At 42.3% G+C, this 19,241-nt stretch overlaps 1 protein-coding gene across 2 annotated transcripts in view; it reads right to left on the reverse strand.

The window, feature by feature from the left end:
• ESRRB (estrogen related receptor beta) overlaps positions 1 to 19,241 on the reverse strand; it is a 183,846-nt gene that overhangs the window by 95,469 nt on the left and 69,136 nt on the right. The window contains exon 1 of one of the 2 annotated variants that reach the window (XM_025181979.3): positions 11,870 to 11,968. The exons of the other annotated variant lie outside the window; for it this stretch is intronic. Within the exon in view, the coding sequence (XP_025037764.1) occupies positions 11,870 to 11,892 (23 nt within the window). The 5' untranslated portion in view covers positions 11,893 to 11,968. Of the gene's footprint in view, positions 1 to 11,869; positions 11,969 to 19,241 lie in introns of those variants that run through there. 2 annotated transcript variants of the gene reach the window in all.

The following is a 19,241-nucleotide window of genomic DNA, read 5'->3' on the forward strand; positions in this document are numbered from 1 at the left end:
TATGTCTGTGCAGCAGCCAGTACCTTAGGACCTATAACTGGATTAGGACCAAAGGACTGCAACCAAAATACAAGTTAATAATAATAATAGGCAACATTAAAAAAGAAGACATCAAAAAAAGAATGACTGCTCCTTTGATTTACAGATCTGTCCATAAATTCAAGCAACAAAATCATCCCAAAAGGGTTTACCATTTCATACCTAGTCATAGGAGCATACAGAATTTAGTCTAGAGTCCTAGTTACTAATACAGTTGCTGGCAGGAAGAGAAAAGATAGGAACATACTTTTTAAAATTACACAATGCAGGCAGCTCATCACCTGATGTGCTAGCCAAGTGTTTCCATTTTCAATTACTATGTTTGGAGAGGGGAGGAGGGTGGATCACACACACAAATACAGGCCATACTTACAAAGGAGAATCATGCTTTCAGAGGAGCATGTTCAGCTTTTGCATGTTAGGCTAAAGTTTCTACGACAAGGTAGCACACATGCAGGTTTGCAGTGTGAAAGCTGTACCCTTGAATTCAGAAATGCATTATGAATGGAGCAGAAAGGCCTCTTATGAAAAGCATCATCATTATTATTACAGATGTGCATAGATGCTCCACTGGCTAGTAACTGTACATCTAATAGATTGTTTATTCCCTAAAAATCAGTTAAGTAGAAGACAGACACAATAGGAAAAGAGAAATATTTTACATTTTACAGATGGAGAATAGAGGCCAAGTGAGATTAAGTCATTTGCCCAACATCACACAGGAAACCTTCAATTTTCTTGAAGGCCAAATTTTTGCCATTTCCTCTCTAAAATATTGTCCTTGAGCTAAATTAATGACTCTTGGTGAGAACGCACTAAGCAGCAGCAAAGTGAGCATTTGCACAGCAATATCAGTGGGAGACTCCTGGGTAAGAGTCAGAAATAAGGAACTTAGGGTACATATAGACTATGTTCGTCTTTTGAAAGGAGACATGCAAATTTGGCACTAATTTGCATATCTTCTTCCAATCGCTTTTTCAAAAGTTTTGTTTTTCGAAAAAGAAAGCAGTTTAGAGACAGTTCTTTCGAAAAAAAAGACCCCATTTTTCGAAAGAACCCTGCACACCTCATTTTTTGAGGAAGAAGGGTTCTTTCGAAAATGGGGGTTTTTTTTCTGAAAGAACCGCATCTGAACTGCTTTATTTTTTGAAAAAAAAAAACGCTTTCGAAAAAGCAATCAGAAGATATGCAAATTAGTACCAAATTTGCACATCTCCTTTCGAAAGAAGAACATAGTCTAGATGTACCCTAAGGAAAAAAGATGCTTTCATTTGATTAGTAAGTGTGAATTCAGTTTCGTGAATGATGACTTTATGGATGGAGGTTGCACTGTTACCTCCTGCGATGCTCTTATCTCTTAATCAGCTCTGCTTGATGGAGAAAAACAAAAAAAGAACATTTGTTAGAAGTCCTTTGATTTCTTTCACTCATGGATTGCTGGGTCTCACTAATTTTCATAGAATCATGGAAGTTAAAGCTGGAAAATAGAGATGTTAGGAAGCGAGTAAACAGAAATTCTATTGACTACATGATTAGTTATCAACTACATGATTAGTCAATAAGAAAGAAAGTCTCCAGGAGTTACCCCCCACTGCAGCAGCCTCTGCTGCCCCCTGCTGCTGCTTCTGATAGAGGCAGCAGCATGGGGGGAGCAGGCAGCATCGCAGAGACAGTGCTGGGGGGGAACCAGTTTTTAAGCTGGTTCCCCCCCCAGCACTGCCTCCTGCTTCCCATCTCCTTGCTACCTCTGATACAAGGAGGAGGAAATGTGAGTAGTTGACTACTTGACTACTCGCATGCATCCCTACCGGAAAAGTGAAATAAGTTTTGTCTAGTCCACTGGCACTCCAAGAGGTCAGTGTAGAACTGTTCCCTAAGTCAGTTCAATGGTGGTTGGCCCAGTCTTGTTTTTCCCTCCTCCTGTAATCTGGACAAACTTTGGGTGACAGTTCACTGATCTTCAAAAATCAAAATATTCAAGATAAATGCTAACTAGCCATCATCAAAACAACTGCAGACTCCTTATGGGGCTGAATTAAAATAAAAGTTTATTGTATGCCCCCAGGGTTTCTGGCAGCCCTGTTATGTAAGAATTAATAATGTGTAATATTAAAGACTGTATAAACATTACTACTCTTCCTCCTCCTAAACACCCAACGGACTCGAGATACTAAGGAGGTAGAGGCTGTACAGTAGGGCGAGTAGTTTGTAGACAGATGGAATTATGTCAGAAAATGGAAAGGAGAGAGATCATGACTAAGGCTAAGATTTTGTCAATGGAGGTCATGGAACCTGTGACTTTCAGAGATTTCTGTGACAATTTTCCACTTCAGCCTTGGGCTCTTAGTCAGAACTCCCAACTGCCGTGAGCAGACCCCATTGCTCCCAGCCACCGTAGGCAGTCTGGCACTCAGTCATTGTAGGGAATCCAGAACTCTAGCAGCAGTGGGTGCTGGATCCTTCTCTACCTCCATTTTGTCACAGTAATTTTTAGTACAAGTCAGGGACAGGTCACAGGATTCTGTGAATTTTTGTTTATTGCCCATGTTCTATGACTTTTACTAAAAATATCCGACACAAAATCTTAGCCTTAATTATGACTAACAGACACATTCTTTTTTTAGTGCCCTCGGGCTGGGCTAGAGGTGTTTGCCGCTCTGCCTGTTACAATGCAGTTAGACTACAGTGAGACTGCTCTGTTTCACATCACTGAGAACTCTGCATTTGTGTCCTTTTTCTGACACACACGCTGAATTTTTCAAACCATCTTACAAGATTGCCTCACTTGAAGCCAACAGGAGATTCACAGCTTAAACACGGCCCATAAAAATTTACCCCATGAGAGTTTTGTTTTCTGTGTTATGATAGTTTGTCTGGATCCCAGTTACTATATTGAGACGCATTTCTCTCCACCAGTCAGAGCTCCAGTTGTAAGATAACCATCCATTCTTCAAATCCATGCACTCTGGTTTGCAGTTGCTGTACTCAGAGCTCACCTTTCATGCACCCCCCAGCCACCTCATCAACTTGCTTCATCCAGATGACAGCAGAAGAAACAATATTTATGCCCCATTACTCTATGTCTCAAAAGTTTCACTCCTTCGACATATAAATATAATCAGTTATAAAGGATAGCTCTATTGCTAAATTTTATTAGTATACTAACAACTTCTTGTTAACACAAAGTTATTGGTCTTGGATTTTACTTAGCTATATGATACAGTTATTACCTCTCAAAATGAAAGCACTCCTGTCATCCACTAAGTCAGAAGGACATTTTAAAGAAAAAAATTGGCAGAATGTAGTGTTCATATTATTGCAATAACTTTATACATACTACACAATGCCATTCAGTCAAAAGGTTTTCAAATCACTTTGCAAATTGAACACACATACAGGAATCAATTTATCCTCTACAGAAATATAGCCACTTCTCTATTTTATAATACACATAATGCTACGCAATGGTTTAAGGTAGCAAGTGAAGAATCTTAGATCCAGTTGAAACTCCAGTGGATTACAAGGAGAGAAAACGTAATTACCCCATTCGGAATTTGGTCAGGATACTGGTATTAATGCTCCAGATGACTAATGCCCCAACACAATGGGATGGTTAAGGACACAGTAGTCAAACTAAGCTTCAGGTCTCATTGGAAAGACAAAGGCCTCTTGCCAGCACTCTTCTATGGTTCAAATCTGGGAGTGAAGATCTTCTGACTCACCAGCACCACATCTTGCACGGCCCTAAAATTTTCCATGCGAGCCTCCCACAAAATACTAATCTGTCTTAACTCTGCCTCCAACTGTTAGATCAGACAAGACCATAAATCAGGGCAAGGATGACCCAAGCATGAGGATGGAGCAAAATGATTAGTTCCATCATTTTAAAAATAATCAATGAGCAGTCCTAGAGAATTTAACAGAAAATGATCCTCTTTCTGTAGGATTTTTTAAACCACCATTCAGAATTTAACAGAGAACTTCTTATCATGTCACCCTGCCCACCTTTTCTAGTCCATCAGCTATGCCTGTGCTCTCCACCAATTTATCAGCTCCTCACATAAATGTCTACAAGCCTTCTCCATGCTGCTAATTACACTTGGGATGTCTTCGGAGGAAAGAATGGAACTGGCAAGATGTATACCTATCAGCAGGGGCAACAACAGACTTGGCGGAAGGGGAGGGGCTGTGCTGTCTAGAGAGTGCCACCAACCTCCAAGTAGCCCTCAGAGCTGCCTGGAACATGCCATGTGGCACTCCAGCAGTGACGTAAAGAGCCCAAGGCTCCAACCACCACCACCACTCATGCAGTAGCGGTTGCAGCCAGGAGGCCCAGGCCCCTTAGAATCACTGGACCCTGGAGCAACTGCCTCCTTCCCCACCCAGCAGTGTGTCTGTATTTTAACCTGCTCCCCTTTCCTTTGTCAATTACTTATCTTTTTTAAACTGTAAGTTCTGCAGGGCAGGTACCATCTCTGACCACGCGTTTGAATACCATGCCACAAAATGGAGCTCCAGTATTGGTAGACGGCCTCTGGATATTACTATAATGCAAATATATAAGTGGGTATTTCCCCACCACCATCTTGCAGTAAATCCGCACAAATGCAAGTCAGTGCTTTGGAATCGTCATGACTGGATTAACGAAGTACAGGAGTGCTGCAGATCAGGATCAACGTTCACTGGCAGAGCTGCAGAAATGTGTGGCACATTAGGTGTATTCGTAAAATATAGATGGACTCAGAAGTTGTACAGCAGGGACTGCGGCAGGTCAAGTCTGAGGTGCATTGGTAGAGAGGCAGGGGAAAGTGATTTGCTCACACTGCCTTGGTCTGCCCCGTCATATCAGTTCATCACTTTTTTGTGTGAATTTAGAGCTCATGAATGTTTTTTTAAAAACCCACCACAGGCGATTAAGCTGTGATCTAGATTAATTAACTGCCATATTTCATTTTTAAAATCAGAACCGGCCTGCACTGACACTGAGGAAATGTATAATAATATTTTCACTTCTATCTAACAGCCTGATTTTTCACTACATCTCAAACTAACAATCACTCCTAGCTCCATGCGCCTCTGCCAAGCTTCCAGGTACACCCACTTCAATAGGCAAGTTCTACAGCATTCCTGGAAAAGGGTGCATGTGTTGGAGAGGGAACGGAGTGTGGGGGTCTAATGAAAGTGTTGACCTCTTTGTGCAACCAGAGTACCCTGAGCAGCGTCACTTCAATGCAAGAAACAAAAAGAATGATGAATTGTATAATGTACTTTTATTGTTGTTAATTTTTCTAAGTGCTGTTGGTTGGTGTCTCTTAGGGTATGTCTACACTACAGCACTAATTCGAACTAAGCTTATTCGAACTAGTGCATCTAGACATAAAAACTAGTTCGAATTAGTGTTTTGCTAATTCGAACTAGCATGTCCACATTGAGTGGACCCTGAACCGAGGTTAAGGATGGCCGGAAGCAGTGCCGGCAGGGCATCAGATTAGGACTTAGAGCGTGGAGCTGCTTGCTGTCTCAGGCTAGCCGAGGGCTGTGCTTAAAGGGACCCGACCCCCACAGGAGGCTGTGAAGGCTAGAACTATAACAGAGTTTAAAGAGAAGTTAGATAAAGTCATGGAGGCTGGGTCCATGGAGTGGTATTAGCCAGGGGATAGAAATGGTGTCCCTGGCCTCTGTTTTGGAAGGCTGGAGATGGATGGCATGAGACAAATGGCTTGGTCATTGTCTTCGGTCCATCCCTTCCGGGGTAGCTGGTGTTGGCCACTGTCAGCAGACAGGCTACTGGGCTAGATGGACCTTTGGTCTGACCCAGTATGGCCATTCTAAGCTCAGGGCTCAGGGTCAGGGGTCTCACTGGACCACCTTGATTTTCATGCAAACCTGCTCCTGGGTGGCCAGGCTGGCAGCTATCCTGCCCTAGATGGCCACTTTCCTGTGCCTAGTGTGGAGGTCGTGGACGTTGGAGGCTTCCCCCCAAACCTCAATGAGGTCCACGATGTCCGCACTAGACCAGGCAGGCTCCCGGGAGCCGCCAGCCTGGTCCCAGGAAGAGGCGGAGGGCTGGGTGGCAGCGGGTGGCTGGCTTGTGCCGTGCCAGGTGCAGAGTCTGCTGGCTGGGTGCTGGCAGGCTTGCACCTGGCATGGACACCGTAGCCAGACCGTGCCCCTTTAAGGGCTCCGGGGCCGGGAGGGGGGCAGTCGAGTTACCCTGGTGGTGCCCAGAGTGGCCACCAGGGCAAGCTGGGGAGGGCTAGTCTCCCACTAGTTTGAATTAAGTGGCTACACAGCCCTTAATTCGAACTACTTAATTCGAACTAGGTGTTAGTCCTCGTAGAATGAGGTTTACCTAGTTCGAATTAAGCGCTCCGCTAGTTGGAATTAAGTTCGAACAAGCGGTTTGCCTGTGTAGCGCCTATCAAAGTTAATTCGACTATCTGGCCTTCTTCGTCACAGAACAATATTAACTCCATTTTCGTGACTGTGCTGTCAGAGACAGAGGCTGTGTCCTCACTTTCAGAGTGAGGAGTAAATGTCAAAATACACACCCGGCTGAGAATACCACATTCGAGGGACTTGTGGGTGCATGTTGCCATCTCACTCCCTCATCCCCAAGGAGCAACAGTGTCCTGTTCTTTCATTTGCATGTACAGATGTTTGTTATTTACTCAGAGCTCTGCACTTTTAAATCCAGGCACAACAGAACTCTAGAAAAGATGCTCTAGGGAACCATTTGGCTCTAGTAGCAAGATGGCTGGGTTGGGACGCCAATGGCCTTTTCCTTCTTTCATTTCTCGGCTGCTATTTCTCTTCCCTACCCACTCATCTCTTGTTTGTCCTTTGTCCTTGAAGACTGTATGCTCTGAGGGGCAAACACCTGCCTAATCAAATGTCTGTAAAGTGGCCCACTCAATTGTAGGCACTGCAGAATAAATGTATTCCATGTTTCTGTTATATCTCCTGCCTCAGGCCAGACTCTAGAATGGAGGCCTCTGGCTCCCAAAGTTCCCCATTTGATGGCTGTGTTCACAAGCACGAGCATCTGCACTCCATTATCCTTAGGCACTAGCTTGACCAGGTGAGCCCAAAGGAAGCCTTCCCCCATGCCAAGATAAGAGGAACTGCATGGAGCTGGGGTGGCTGCAAGCCCCCTTGCTGACTGAGATAGGTGGGTCATGCTGTAAGGTGCTCATCTGTAACTTGAATTTTGTATGTGTTACACACTTACGCTTGTGCACAAAATGCTTGCATGCATATCAAACAATACACACATACATTGGCACACTCAAAAATCTCATTAATGCTACAGAGACATACGCCAATACTCACCGTATGCACACAAGCATGCATACTCCTGCATTCACATTAAAACAATAACATTAAGATATTAAACAAAGCATTCAAACACGCATGCAGATTAACACTTCTCTCTATATCCCCCACCATCCAGTCCCACATGCCCTGTGACAAGAACCTTTGCAAATGTAAATGGCCAGATCACAAATCAGCCTGGCACTTTAATGACCCTTTAAGCAGAGAGGATCTGTGTCATGTTCTATTCTCACCTCACTCACTTGGTTTGAAATATAAAATATTTCAAATCAGCAGAGAGGCCGTGGCTGGCTACTGCCATTCATTGCTGTTAAACCATACTGAAACAACTGGAGGGCTCAGTAATTCCACAGAGCAAGACTAAGACCCAGGTCAGAGCAGAGAGAGTTAAAGCCACAACAAGAGTCAGCATGAGCCCACTGTGCAGGTCAGAGAAAATCCTCAGATAAGCTAATCACGTTGCTCTCTCTAGGATTGATTCACTGTGAGTTTTCCTTCCTGCCTGTTCTCTTATGGCTATTTTTATTTTATCCCTCACAGTGGCAAAAATGATAAAACTTCTGCTTCATCCAAGTGCCAACCAGGACTCAGCACACCATGTGCTCTACCCTTCCACCACCCTCTCCTCCCCCCACCAAACATCACCTTTGGATTCTATTCCCATCAATTCCCATTATGCCTCATACAGGTGACATGATTCCTGTCCCCTACCACTCCATTGGAGCATCTGTCCCAGACAGGGCTTCTATCAGCTTCCAATGAGAGTGTCTTCTCCAGTTTCCAAGACACTAAATGCACTATAATAAACCATCTCCTGATCTGATGTGGACAATCCCTATTCCTCAGAACTCCATGAAGTCCAGCACTATGTCTTCTTGCATTACCAAAGGCTCCATTTCAAATTCTTCTGCTCTTTGGAATATCCTGCTTCCCAAGCCCCACCATCTGTCTCTAAAATTTAATAGAAAATGGTACAATTCACTTCTGCCTGCTCATAATTCCAGCTCCTTATGTTGCTCATCAAAAAGAATGCAGGTAGCAGCCTCTGTTTTCACCAAAGGACCAGGCACTATCAGAGTATTAAGTACTTTATTTGTGTATGAAAGCTTAATTTAGCTGTGGTGAAACCTGTCTGCTGTGCTACATCTTGCACCCATCTGGTTGCCACCTTCTCACTGTCACATGTTCCTCAAACCTAAAGGAAAAGCCCATTTCCAGCAGTGTCTCACTAAGCTGTGTTGGACTTAAGTTGCTTATGAGATGAAGGTCACTGTTGTTATAGATTGTTTGCTGGATTTAATGCTTATTATTTAGGCAAATTCCGACTCCATTTTTCTGAAAGAAGGTTTTTCTAGTATCCATTTTCTTACCCTGCAACTCACTACATATAAAATCTCAAACCTACACCATTCCTTGGAATGAACTGCCTGGGCCAGTGGGCATTTGCAGAGTAGCTTTTATAAGACCTAGTCTGCAATATGGAGAATGTCACGATTTATTACCTTTAACCTAAGACCAAAAACCCTGGTTACACAAATAAGACATTCACAATAACTCGCTTCTCTCTGGGTTTTTTCAATCATTATGACCACGTTACAGGTCTGATCCTAGGCTCCCTGACCTCTGTTCTGCCCTTGCTAGTTCATATTCCATCTTCAAATGTGTTCCTAAAGTGACTAACTGTAGGACACAACCCACATGAGGAATCTGTGATACTATCCTGTAACTCTGACTTCCCTTCAGATCACCTTTCGGGGCGGGGCAGAGGGAGGGGGAGTGAAGAGGATTATCACCTGCTATCAGACATCCAGCTGTTGCCAGCTTCCCTTGTGGCCTTAGAGATCTTGTCCCTTTTCAGCAGCAGAGTTGTCATCTTTCCTAAGTTTCGTCTTTGGATTTTGTTCACACGTTGGTCATTTCAGATTTTGAAAGGCCAGAGTGTTCTTTTGGAATTCCTCCCCAGTCGAGGCGATCAGAGGTTGTCATCCCTCTTCCACTTTTTCTTGATTTCATGTGCTGTTGTGAGGGCTTTACTGTTGCTTGGTTTGATGGCACTATTGAGTTTCTACAGCATTTGCATGGGTTAACTCTCCCCATATGGATTTCTTCCTCATTGTCTCATCAGAGCACCTTCCTTTCTGGAACGCTCACGGATTCTCCACATGACAAAATACCTCATCTGATCCCAGTTTTATTCCCCTCTGCCATGTTTCTATCATAATAATATTCTTTACAATTTCAGTGAATTCACCCTTTGTCTCCTCTCACACTTCACTTGCCATTTTGTGCTTTTCAGAAATGCAACAAATTCACCCCCAATTACCACTCTGTAGCTTCCTCAACATACTCCAAATTACTCCTAAAGGACTGAAATAATCATTGCATGAATTAGAAGCGGGAAACTTGAACTCTGAAAGACGCAGCTGATGATCAGATTCAAGAAGAGCACTTGGCAGAGTTTTGCAGACAGCAGAATGCTAGTTTCTGTTTTCCCCGTACAGTCTGCTTCTCACAGAGATCCCTCTAAACAATTCCAGGTGTATCTTTACCTCCTGTGATGTGAAGCTGAATGGCCTAATATTGATTTCACATCAGTTTTTACACTGGGATAACTACTGATTTTAATTGAGTTACGCCTCATTTACCCCAGTGAAAATGAGAATCAGCCCAAAGTATCTTCAGATATAAGCTGATTCTTGGAGCAGAACTCTAAAGACTTGATGACAGTGCCTTCAATTGCTTACCTCTCCCATCTTGGTCTCCCATTTACATTCTTATCAACAATATCTTTTTATGCTAGCACTGACAGCAACTCATAGTTGTTAGTTACACTGAGAAAGATTGCTGCACAATTACAAACTACTTATTACTGGATGCAAAATGAAATCGGTTACACATTAGTCTCTCCTAGAAGTTGTGAAGTACTGATTAGATTACTTCTATGTGGGGAAAAGAGAATCACTGTGAGCCACTGCCATTTAATACGATCTTCCATCTCTGAAGGCACCAAAAATTCCTTCTTGAGCTTGTGAGGCTCTTTTGTCTAGTTTGATGGTCCAGCATGAAAGATATCAAAGCTCTAGTGTAACTGTAATACTGGTGTTATAGGAGTGTTGAATACTGAGACTGTTCATATTGGACACACTGACTGTCATGGCATCATTACCCATGGAAGATGGGCTTGTGGGAAGAAGGACCATTCAAGATTGAATAGTGGGATTAATTTAGTGGCAAGCCAAAAAGGATTTGGTTACTATTTTTCAAAATCTGCTTTTAAACAAGAAAGAGAAAAAAACCAGCTATTAATGAAAAGAAGGTAAAAGAACACTTACACATATTCGTCAGTTCTGAATGACTAGAGACAGGGGATTAGCTTAGGGTTCCACAGACTGTTATTTTGAAAAAGTCATTGGGAATGTCACAGGGCCGCCAGCAGAGCAGGCAAAGGGGGCAGTTGCCCCAGGATCCGATGATTTAAACAGAACCAGGGCTCCGGGCTGCTGCAATAGCAGCAGCGGGAGCCCCATGCCCTCCTTCAGGCAGTACTACCCTCAACACAGAGCAGACTGCCACTTCAGAGCAGTCCCATGCTGCTTTAAGTGGCTGGCTGCTCCCTGTGGTTCTCTGCACTGAGCACTGGGGGAGGTTTCTCACAATGCCCCCACTCTCAAGTAAAATCTCTCTGCTCCCATTGGCTGGAAATCAGGCAGTACTGAGGAAGCTGGCCTCTAGCCCCGCCCCTTCCACTCACACTTCTGCCCCTTCTGGATCAAGCCCCCCCACCCTCCTCACATTGCCCAGGGCCCCGTGGAAGTCAGTTGCCAGCTCTGAGAATGTGTATACTACACTTACACAATGAATCTCTCTTTCTCCCTCAAGTGCCTGGATTACAAAGAGCCAGTTACAAACTCTGAGGAACAGACCTGAGTCTTCTAGCTCAGTAATTCATATCTTGAAGTCCAATATTTTATCACCACTGCCAAGCATCCACCCCAGAGACACTGCCTTACAGTATCACGAAGCATGGAGGTGACAAATCTCTACACAGTTCTGCTGTAATTGTACCTGGATTACTATGTGTTAATCTGTGGGCCTCATTTTATCAGACTGACGCTGAGAAACTGGACTCAGCTTTGAGCACCCAAAAGTGATGAGGTGGTTGGCTGTCTGGACTCATTCAGAAGAACGATCAACAGATGACTAAGGGATAACTATATACAAACATGTGAAGAGAGAACAAACGGGGATGAATTTGCTTAGCATGATATTAGAGGACATAATCAGGAGGCATGAGATGAAATTAAGAAGGAAAAATTTTATGCTGAATATTAGGAAAAAGTAATCTTTTCCTAATATCCTTCGGCTATAGAATCAATCCTGAAGGGAAGGAATGAAAGCCTCCTCATTTGTGACACATAAAACAAGGCTAGATAGAGTACTGGTAGATGTATTAGAGGGCAGACTCCTGCACTGGCCTAGGATAGATTTGGCCTACCAGATCCGGTCAGCAGGCTGCATACCAGTACCCTCAACACAGAGCAGACTGCCACTTCAGAGCAGTCCCATGCTGCTTTAAGTGGCTGGCTGCTCCCTGTGGTTCTCTGCACTGAGCACTGGGGGAGGTTTCTCACAATGCCCCCACTCTCAAGTAAAATCTCTCTGCTCCCATTGGCTGGAAATCAGCCAATGGGAACAGAGAGATTTTGCTGGGAGGTGGGGGCAGTGTGCAAAGCCTCTCCCTCCCTCTGTCACTTGGAGAGAGAGCCACAGGGAGCAGCCAGCCATTTTGAGCAGCTTGGGACTGTGGTAGGCAGGGGGCCTGCCTCGGGGTTCTGCAGGGCTTCTGGTCAGGAGCCTCCTAGGTAAATGCCTCCTGGACAGAGACTGCCTCTTGCACCTCAGCCCCTCCCCCCCCCCCCAATCCCTGCCCCACACCACCAACCTCTCCTGCCTCACATCATAACCCAAAACCTCTGCACCCTCCTCCCCCAGGGAACAACTGCCTCCCAGAACCTGCACCCCCTGTTATACTCCTCCCCCAGGTCAGAATACTCTCTTGCACCCATACCCCCTCCTGGATCCTGCACCCCAAGTCCCTGCCCCAGATCATTACACCCTCCTTCACCTGACCTCCCTCTTAAACCCCACACCCTCTGCTGCACCCCAATCACCTATCCCGCACTCCCTTCTGCACCCAACCTGCATCCCAGACTCTGCACCTACTCCATAGAAAAGCGTGGCCCTTGACCACTTACCAAAATCTCGAAGTGGTCCCCCATCAAAAATTATTGCCCACCCCGATTTAGGAAGAGGGGCTGGATGACTCAATAGTACCATCTCCAATATCGGATTCTGTGCTTGAGACAGGAATTAAAGAACTGCCAAGACAAGTAGCTGAAAGGAATCCACATTTACTTTTCAGACCACACAGTAATTTGATTATTTCCCAGGATTACATTTGTAAAAAGTAATCTGTGATTGTAACTCTTCCCAGTAATTCATCAACTCTGAGCCTACACTCCTCAGTTATGTGTCAATGCAGCATCACCCAAGTCCTGTAGGGGGCTGTAGAGTTCTTCTGTTTTTTCTCTTCTGGTGCACGGATTGGAGTAAGGGTCAAAGCTATTTTAAGGCAGGTTGAGGCAAAGATTATGAGCACTGACTGGTTTCCCAGTAAGAGCTGCACACCCATTCTTGTTTCAGAAAAAGTAAAGTCACATTCTCAGGTCTCTCTCCTATTCCCCACTTTAACATCAAGTCTCCTTCAGGGTTAAACTAGTAACTGACAGATCCTGTAACCTCAGAAACATTATGCATTGACAATTTTTCCATACTGACCTGCCAAAGCATAAGGTGCTATGACTATTTGAAGCTATAACTGTGGTTAGCCCTAAACTCCTGTTACCAGAGCAGTTGTTTTTACCTCGAAGTGCTATATAATCTTGAACCGCTCTTCCAGGGGTACACCTTTTGGAGCTTAAACTGGCTCTGTCCCTTTGCTCTGCCTTACCCAAGGCCACAGTCATGTCCTCCTTCCTCACTCACATAAGCACATCTTCTCAATGGAGTGCGGCAAATCATTTGCTAATGTGGAAAGACAACGTAGTGCTTCTGTCTCTAACCTGACATAGTCACTCTTGCACTGAACACAAGCACTATCCTGCGAGACATGCAATTACTCCATGCTCTGGCCCCTACCACTGCACATCAAGACACTGCTATAGAATAAATAGAGCCTACCTTGCTCTTTATCCGTTCTTTTCAACAGCAAAGAAACTCCCAAACCAGATCCCAACCTCTGAAAAATAACACAACTGAAACATTTTCTTTCTAGTCCTCATGAAGCAAATACATTCACTGGATCCATGATACAGGAAATTGCCAGCTAGGGAGGGTCCACTTTTCAAGAGCAAAGTTTTAAAGGTAATTTAAAGGACTATGGAAAAGTACCTCCGTCCTCTGGTTCTGACAGTTTGTCTTCCTCTGCCTGTCTACCAGACTGTAAGCTTCCTGGGGCAGGGACTACCTTGCTGACTGTGTATTGTACAAAACCCAGCACATTTGAAGAAGTCACATTGAAGTTGAAGGGAATTTGGATGCCTAAATCTCATAGAGTTTGTTGAAAAGCCTTGCCTTTAAAATATGTTTAAAATATGCATATTGTTACATTCCTTTTATCATCCATATATTTTTTAATCAAATGGATTATCTGCTAAGAGATGGTTGAGAACTTGTAATAGACACCAACCACCTCGGCCATTCTTAATTCACCCAATTCATACTTTCTGTAGTCCAGCACCTTCATCAGTTTATTCTTGAAAAATGGACTTTCCTGCTGGTGAACAACATGGGTGCAGGAGAGCATGCAGCAGGCTGGAGATCTGGATCCAGTTAGTCATCAGGATAACAATTCTATTTGCAAATCAAGTACGTTTATCAGATAACCGTCGGGGCCAGGACAATATCGAATAGTTCAACAACATCAGCACCAAGATATATAACTGCTTCTGTACAGAAACGCTTTCTTCTAATCCTTCTTAAACTCAACAAGACTGATTGGTTTTTATTATTCATGAATTAATTTTTAACTCTCGGTCCAACAGGGGAATTGAATCTATAGCATTTTCCACAGACTGAGGCAAAAAAGCTCTACATTGACGGGGCAAAACAGCCAAAAGCAGATTTTTTCCTTCAACCAACAATTAAAGAATGGTTGTGTATTTTTTTTCTTTTTTCGCTAAACACCTTAGGTGAAAATTTCAAGGAAAAAACCGAACACATTCAAATATATATAATAGTGTATTGTTGAGCTGGGAGAATTCATTTCCTCTTGTAAATATGCATGCAAAGAAAAATGAAGGCGGTAGGGAAATAAACTGCAGTTTTGGGGGCTTAAGAAGGCAATGAAAGCATTTAAGGTGGGGGACAGATTTGAAGACTGGGTCTGTACTGGAAAGGGAGAAATGGGCATGGACACCGTTTTAGGGCATATGGTTCTTTCTGCCTCCTTCCGAACTATAATCACTAGAACCAAAAGCAAATAGTCCTCGCTATAAATCACAAGTGGCTCCTAACAATTATAACATTGTTATAATGCTATTTGCTTTCCTAGGGTAACTTGAATTATTCGTTCCTCAAATAACTCTCAAAAGTGATGGACTGTGTAGTGGGAAGCATCTTACATTTTCTGTCCTCTCATAAGCACTGTCCTTAAAATCCCACTCAAACAAAAGTTCCAAAGTATCCAGAGATTAAATCAAAAGAAAAAACACCCAGGTTCTGACTTTCCAAGCTTTGGCACAAGTCCCTGGTTTCATCCAAATAGTATTTTGTGTTTTGCACATCTGTCTTTTCATCTTCACATTTTAACAGAAGAAAAAAATGACTGCATTTCTGTAAAAACAGAAACCCTGATGTGGGGCGGGGATCTATAAACAGAATAACTAACCACATTTAGCTATCCAATGATATCTAATCTTATTATCTACTATCTAATTATGTCTGCTCTAATTCAGACTACAAAAAAATCTATAAATACAGATGTTATGTACACTGTATCCAGAGACCATTAGATTTCTTTTTACTTCTAAAACACTTTTTATCCAAGGCTCTCAAAAGCTTTAGAATCATTCATTAATTAAGCCACAGAACACTCCTATGAGTAAAGAAGCATTTTAAAATATATTTTTACGTACACACACAATTTGTGTGTGTGTGTGTATATATATATATATATATATATAAAGAGAGAGAGAGAGAGAGAGAGAGAGAGAGAGTATTCACACACGCTACATTCATAGTATGTATATATACACAATAGATCTACCTTTTATATAGAAATATACACACTGTGTGCTTGTTTATTTATAATATATTACATGCAAAGCTGTTGTACCTATATTGATCCTAAGTTATTAGAGAGAGAAAGTGGGAGAAGTATTATCTTATAATTGACCTAACTTTTGTTGGCGAAAGAAACAAGCTTTAAAGCTTACACAGAGCTCTTTCAAGTCACACACACACCCCTTTATGTAAACACTTATTCACACACTCATCTTTATTAGTTTTAAATCTGTATACTGTGTAAGGTGCAACAGCACTATTTTTATCCATTATTCTAAGGGAGATGTGCCTGGTATCATTTGTAAAAGGGGAAATATGTGGACACATCAATACATCTCATCATCATATTCAAAAGGTCACAGTTGCTACGATCTATTAAGACAGAAAAGAGGAGTGAAAGTAGAATATTTTCTAAAGCTGAAGTGCCACTGTAGAGGTCTCTGAATAGGGATACATTTGGATTTGAAAGTGAGTTTTGACTGTACCAGACAGCTGTGCTTCCTATCCCTGCCCCCTGGTCCCAGGTTAGACTGCATTGCAGGCTACACTCAATTGCCTGGAAGTCACTGCTTAATAATCCAGTTAGGCGTACAGCGTGCCTTGCTCCCTTCTGATACCTTTGCACTACACATGAATCTGATAACCAACTGACAGCTAAAAGACTTTCAGGCAACGGGCATTAAGGTCTTTGGTTTCATAGGAGTATCTACCCAGCATCTCACTACAGTGCAGCACCCGCATGCACCCCCTTCCCAATGACCAAAAATGCAAAAGGCAGAAAAACAGAAACAGTTGAAAGGCTGAAGGAAGCAGCAAGTCAGAGGTTTGTGGAGAGGAGGACAATGCCCAGAGCGGCTGAAAAGGGGCTAGAGAAGAACTGCAATCTGAGTAAAGATATTCATCAAACACACATACTTTTGTCTGATGTCTTTTAATCTTAAAATGTCATGCTCAATTCTGAACCAGGAAACAAATAAAAGACAAAGGTAATTCTCAGAAACAGTCTTTCAATCAATGATTAATTTAAAAAATGAAAAAGCAAACGAAGTATGAATATATACAAATATACACACCCTTAAAAATTGGCCTAACCCTGGCTATCAGTTTTATGTTAACATTTATAAAATGAACCCCTGAACTTGTCACAAACCTGTGTTCTTAACGGTTGTATTTTTAAGTGTGAAAATCCCATAAAGAATTTTGTAAAAATATAAACAAAAAAACAATACTGTTAATGTTTCAAAACATGTCAGATTGAATGAGTTAAAAAAATGCTATGAAAACATTTTAAAAATAAAATCAGGCAAAGAAAAATTATTTGTTGTCTTGAATTTTTGTATGTCCAGTTTTTTAAGTTCTATAAATTGGTATAAAGCTCAATGGAAGGATGTTTTGTAATTGTTTTTGCCAGCACGTTGAAAAACACTTAAAAAATTTTATTTACTGGCGGCAAGTTATAGAAAATGGTATTTCTGTCTTTTACTCGTTCACATTTTTGTAGAGGAGGAAAAACTAGATGCTCTCAAAATAATTATCTCCATGTGCAAAATCATAATCACAGAATTAAATACTTTTAAGGCTATTCTTTTGACCTTTCTCTTGAGTAAAAGGACAGTGAGACAATACGCTCACCAGTATTGTTCACGATGACGGCTCCATCACCAGCGATTGAGGCTCATTATTGCTGAAAGGAACTTTAAAGTGCCAGGAATAAAAACAGAAGGAATTCAAAAATAATACTTTGCAAAACTGTGGCAAAAATAATACTTTACATGTGGCAAAGACTGGGAGAATCAGAGAAAAATAGCAACATGAGATCTGTCAGCTATATTAAAAATGCAGTCATTTCAGAATGAATGGCACTTTGAAAAGAGACTCTCTTTCACAGACTCCCCAACTGAAAGTAACTGGTTCTCTATAACCCATGCTATAACCTAGTTTTCTTATGTTAATAAAAGTGTTTGAGATTTAAAATGAACGGTGAATTGGACATAATTTCCTGGGACAGAAAAGGAAATTGGGACTCTAAGAGAAGGGTTCTCACCAAATGTTCTTAGCCTCTTAAACCTAGAACAGGGTTCCCTTCTCTCCCACCTCTCTCAAATGGCATCTAAAAATCAGAGAGATGCCCTAAGAATGAACATGTTACCGGCAATGCAGAAACGGACAAGACAGGCTGCCTCTCTATGTTCAATCCATTCCATTTCACATTAACAAAAACAATAAAAAAATAAAATAAAAAAAAAACACAAAAAAGAGTTCTGCCATGGAATGTTACTGAAACTTAACCCCTATGAAAGGGGCAGAAAATAAACTAATGAAGGAAGTTGCATGGGAAAGCAAAAGACATCCCTCCCCGCACACACAAGGTAGTGATAGAAATGTAGCCGTGTTAGTCTGGTGTAGCTGAAACAAAAAACAGGAAAATGTAGCACTTTAGAGACTAACAAGATGGTTTATTAGTTGATGAGCTTTCATGGGCCAGACCCATTTCCTCAGATCAAATAGTGGAAGTTAGTGACTTTCTTCAGAATAGATTCAAGTTCTATTGTTCATAACATCCTCATGCAGCCTGACAACGTCAGAATAAGGATAATCAGAGCGGGATTTTCTGGGACCCCAAAAAGTGGAATTAGATTTCTGGTACACCCTATTTCCCTTCCCTAATAGGAAAAAAAACCAGAGATGAGTAAGCCTCCCGTTTAGAAGAGGGGAGCAAGACAAATTCAGCTCAGCAGGGACACAAATCCACCACAAGTTGTGTGATAACAGCTTAGCACCTGCTTTTCACAAGTTGCCTTTGCAAAGTGAGGAGGCACTGAACACTGCCTGCAGTGATCAGAATGCACTATATAGTACAATACGCTAGCACTTTCATTTGTACACAGTGCTCTTTGTAAAGGGCATCACAGCATGCTTTCCAGAGGGTGTCAGAAGCACTAGGGAACAGGAAATATTAGTGAAACTACCTGAATCTATTGCCACTGCAGTAAAATAAATTATAAATACAAACGCAAACACACAAAAAGACAAAGAGTTGGTTAAAGCAAGGTCAGACCTATAGAAAAGAAAATTTAGCAGCAGTAAACCCAGAAAGAGGGAGCACAGCAGTGTGTAGGAATGGTGAGAGTTAACAATACACAAGCTCCTATCCAGCCCACACAGGGTCGAATGATGTGCAGTGAAAGTTTCAAGTCCTCTATCCCCAAGAGCTTGTTTGCTAATTACATTTGCAATTACAAACGTGACAAATATATTATTGTAGAGCTCGTTCCACCTCGAGCAGGCATGTTTCTCCTCATGGACAGTCACTTCCAGCAGCAGGGCTCTCAAAAACGCTGCATGACCAACAAAGTAAGACTGTACTTCAGCTGCAAGAGTCATTTTGTGGGCATCTGAAGTGCTCTGAAGAGGCAGGACAGAGTTTTAAAGAGAAGCCACATGACAGGGACTGAAACTGATATACATATAAGTTACTGAAATTTAGTTCCACAACAGTAAATTCCCCAGAAGTTGCTTAAGGT

Source organism: Pelodiscus sinensis, chromosome 5 (assembly GCF_052426305.1).
Source record: "Pelodiscus sinensis isolate ZL-2025 chromosome 5, ASM5242630v1, whole genome shotgun sequence".
In the NCBI taxonomy this organism is placed as follows: domain Eukaryota; kingdom Metazoa; phylum Chordata; order Testudines; family Trionychidae; genus Pelodiscus; species Pelodiscus sinensis.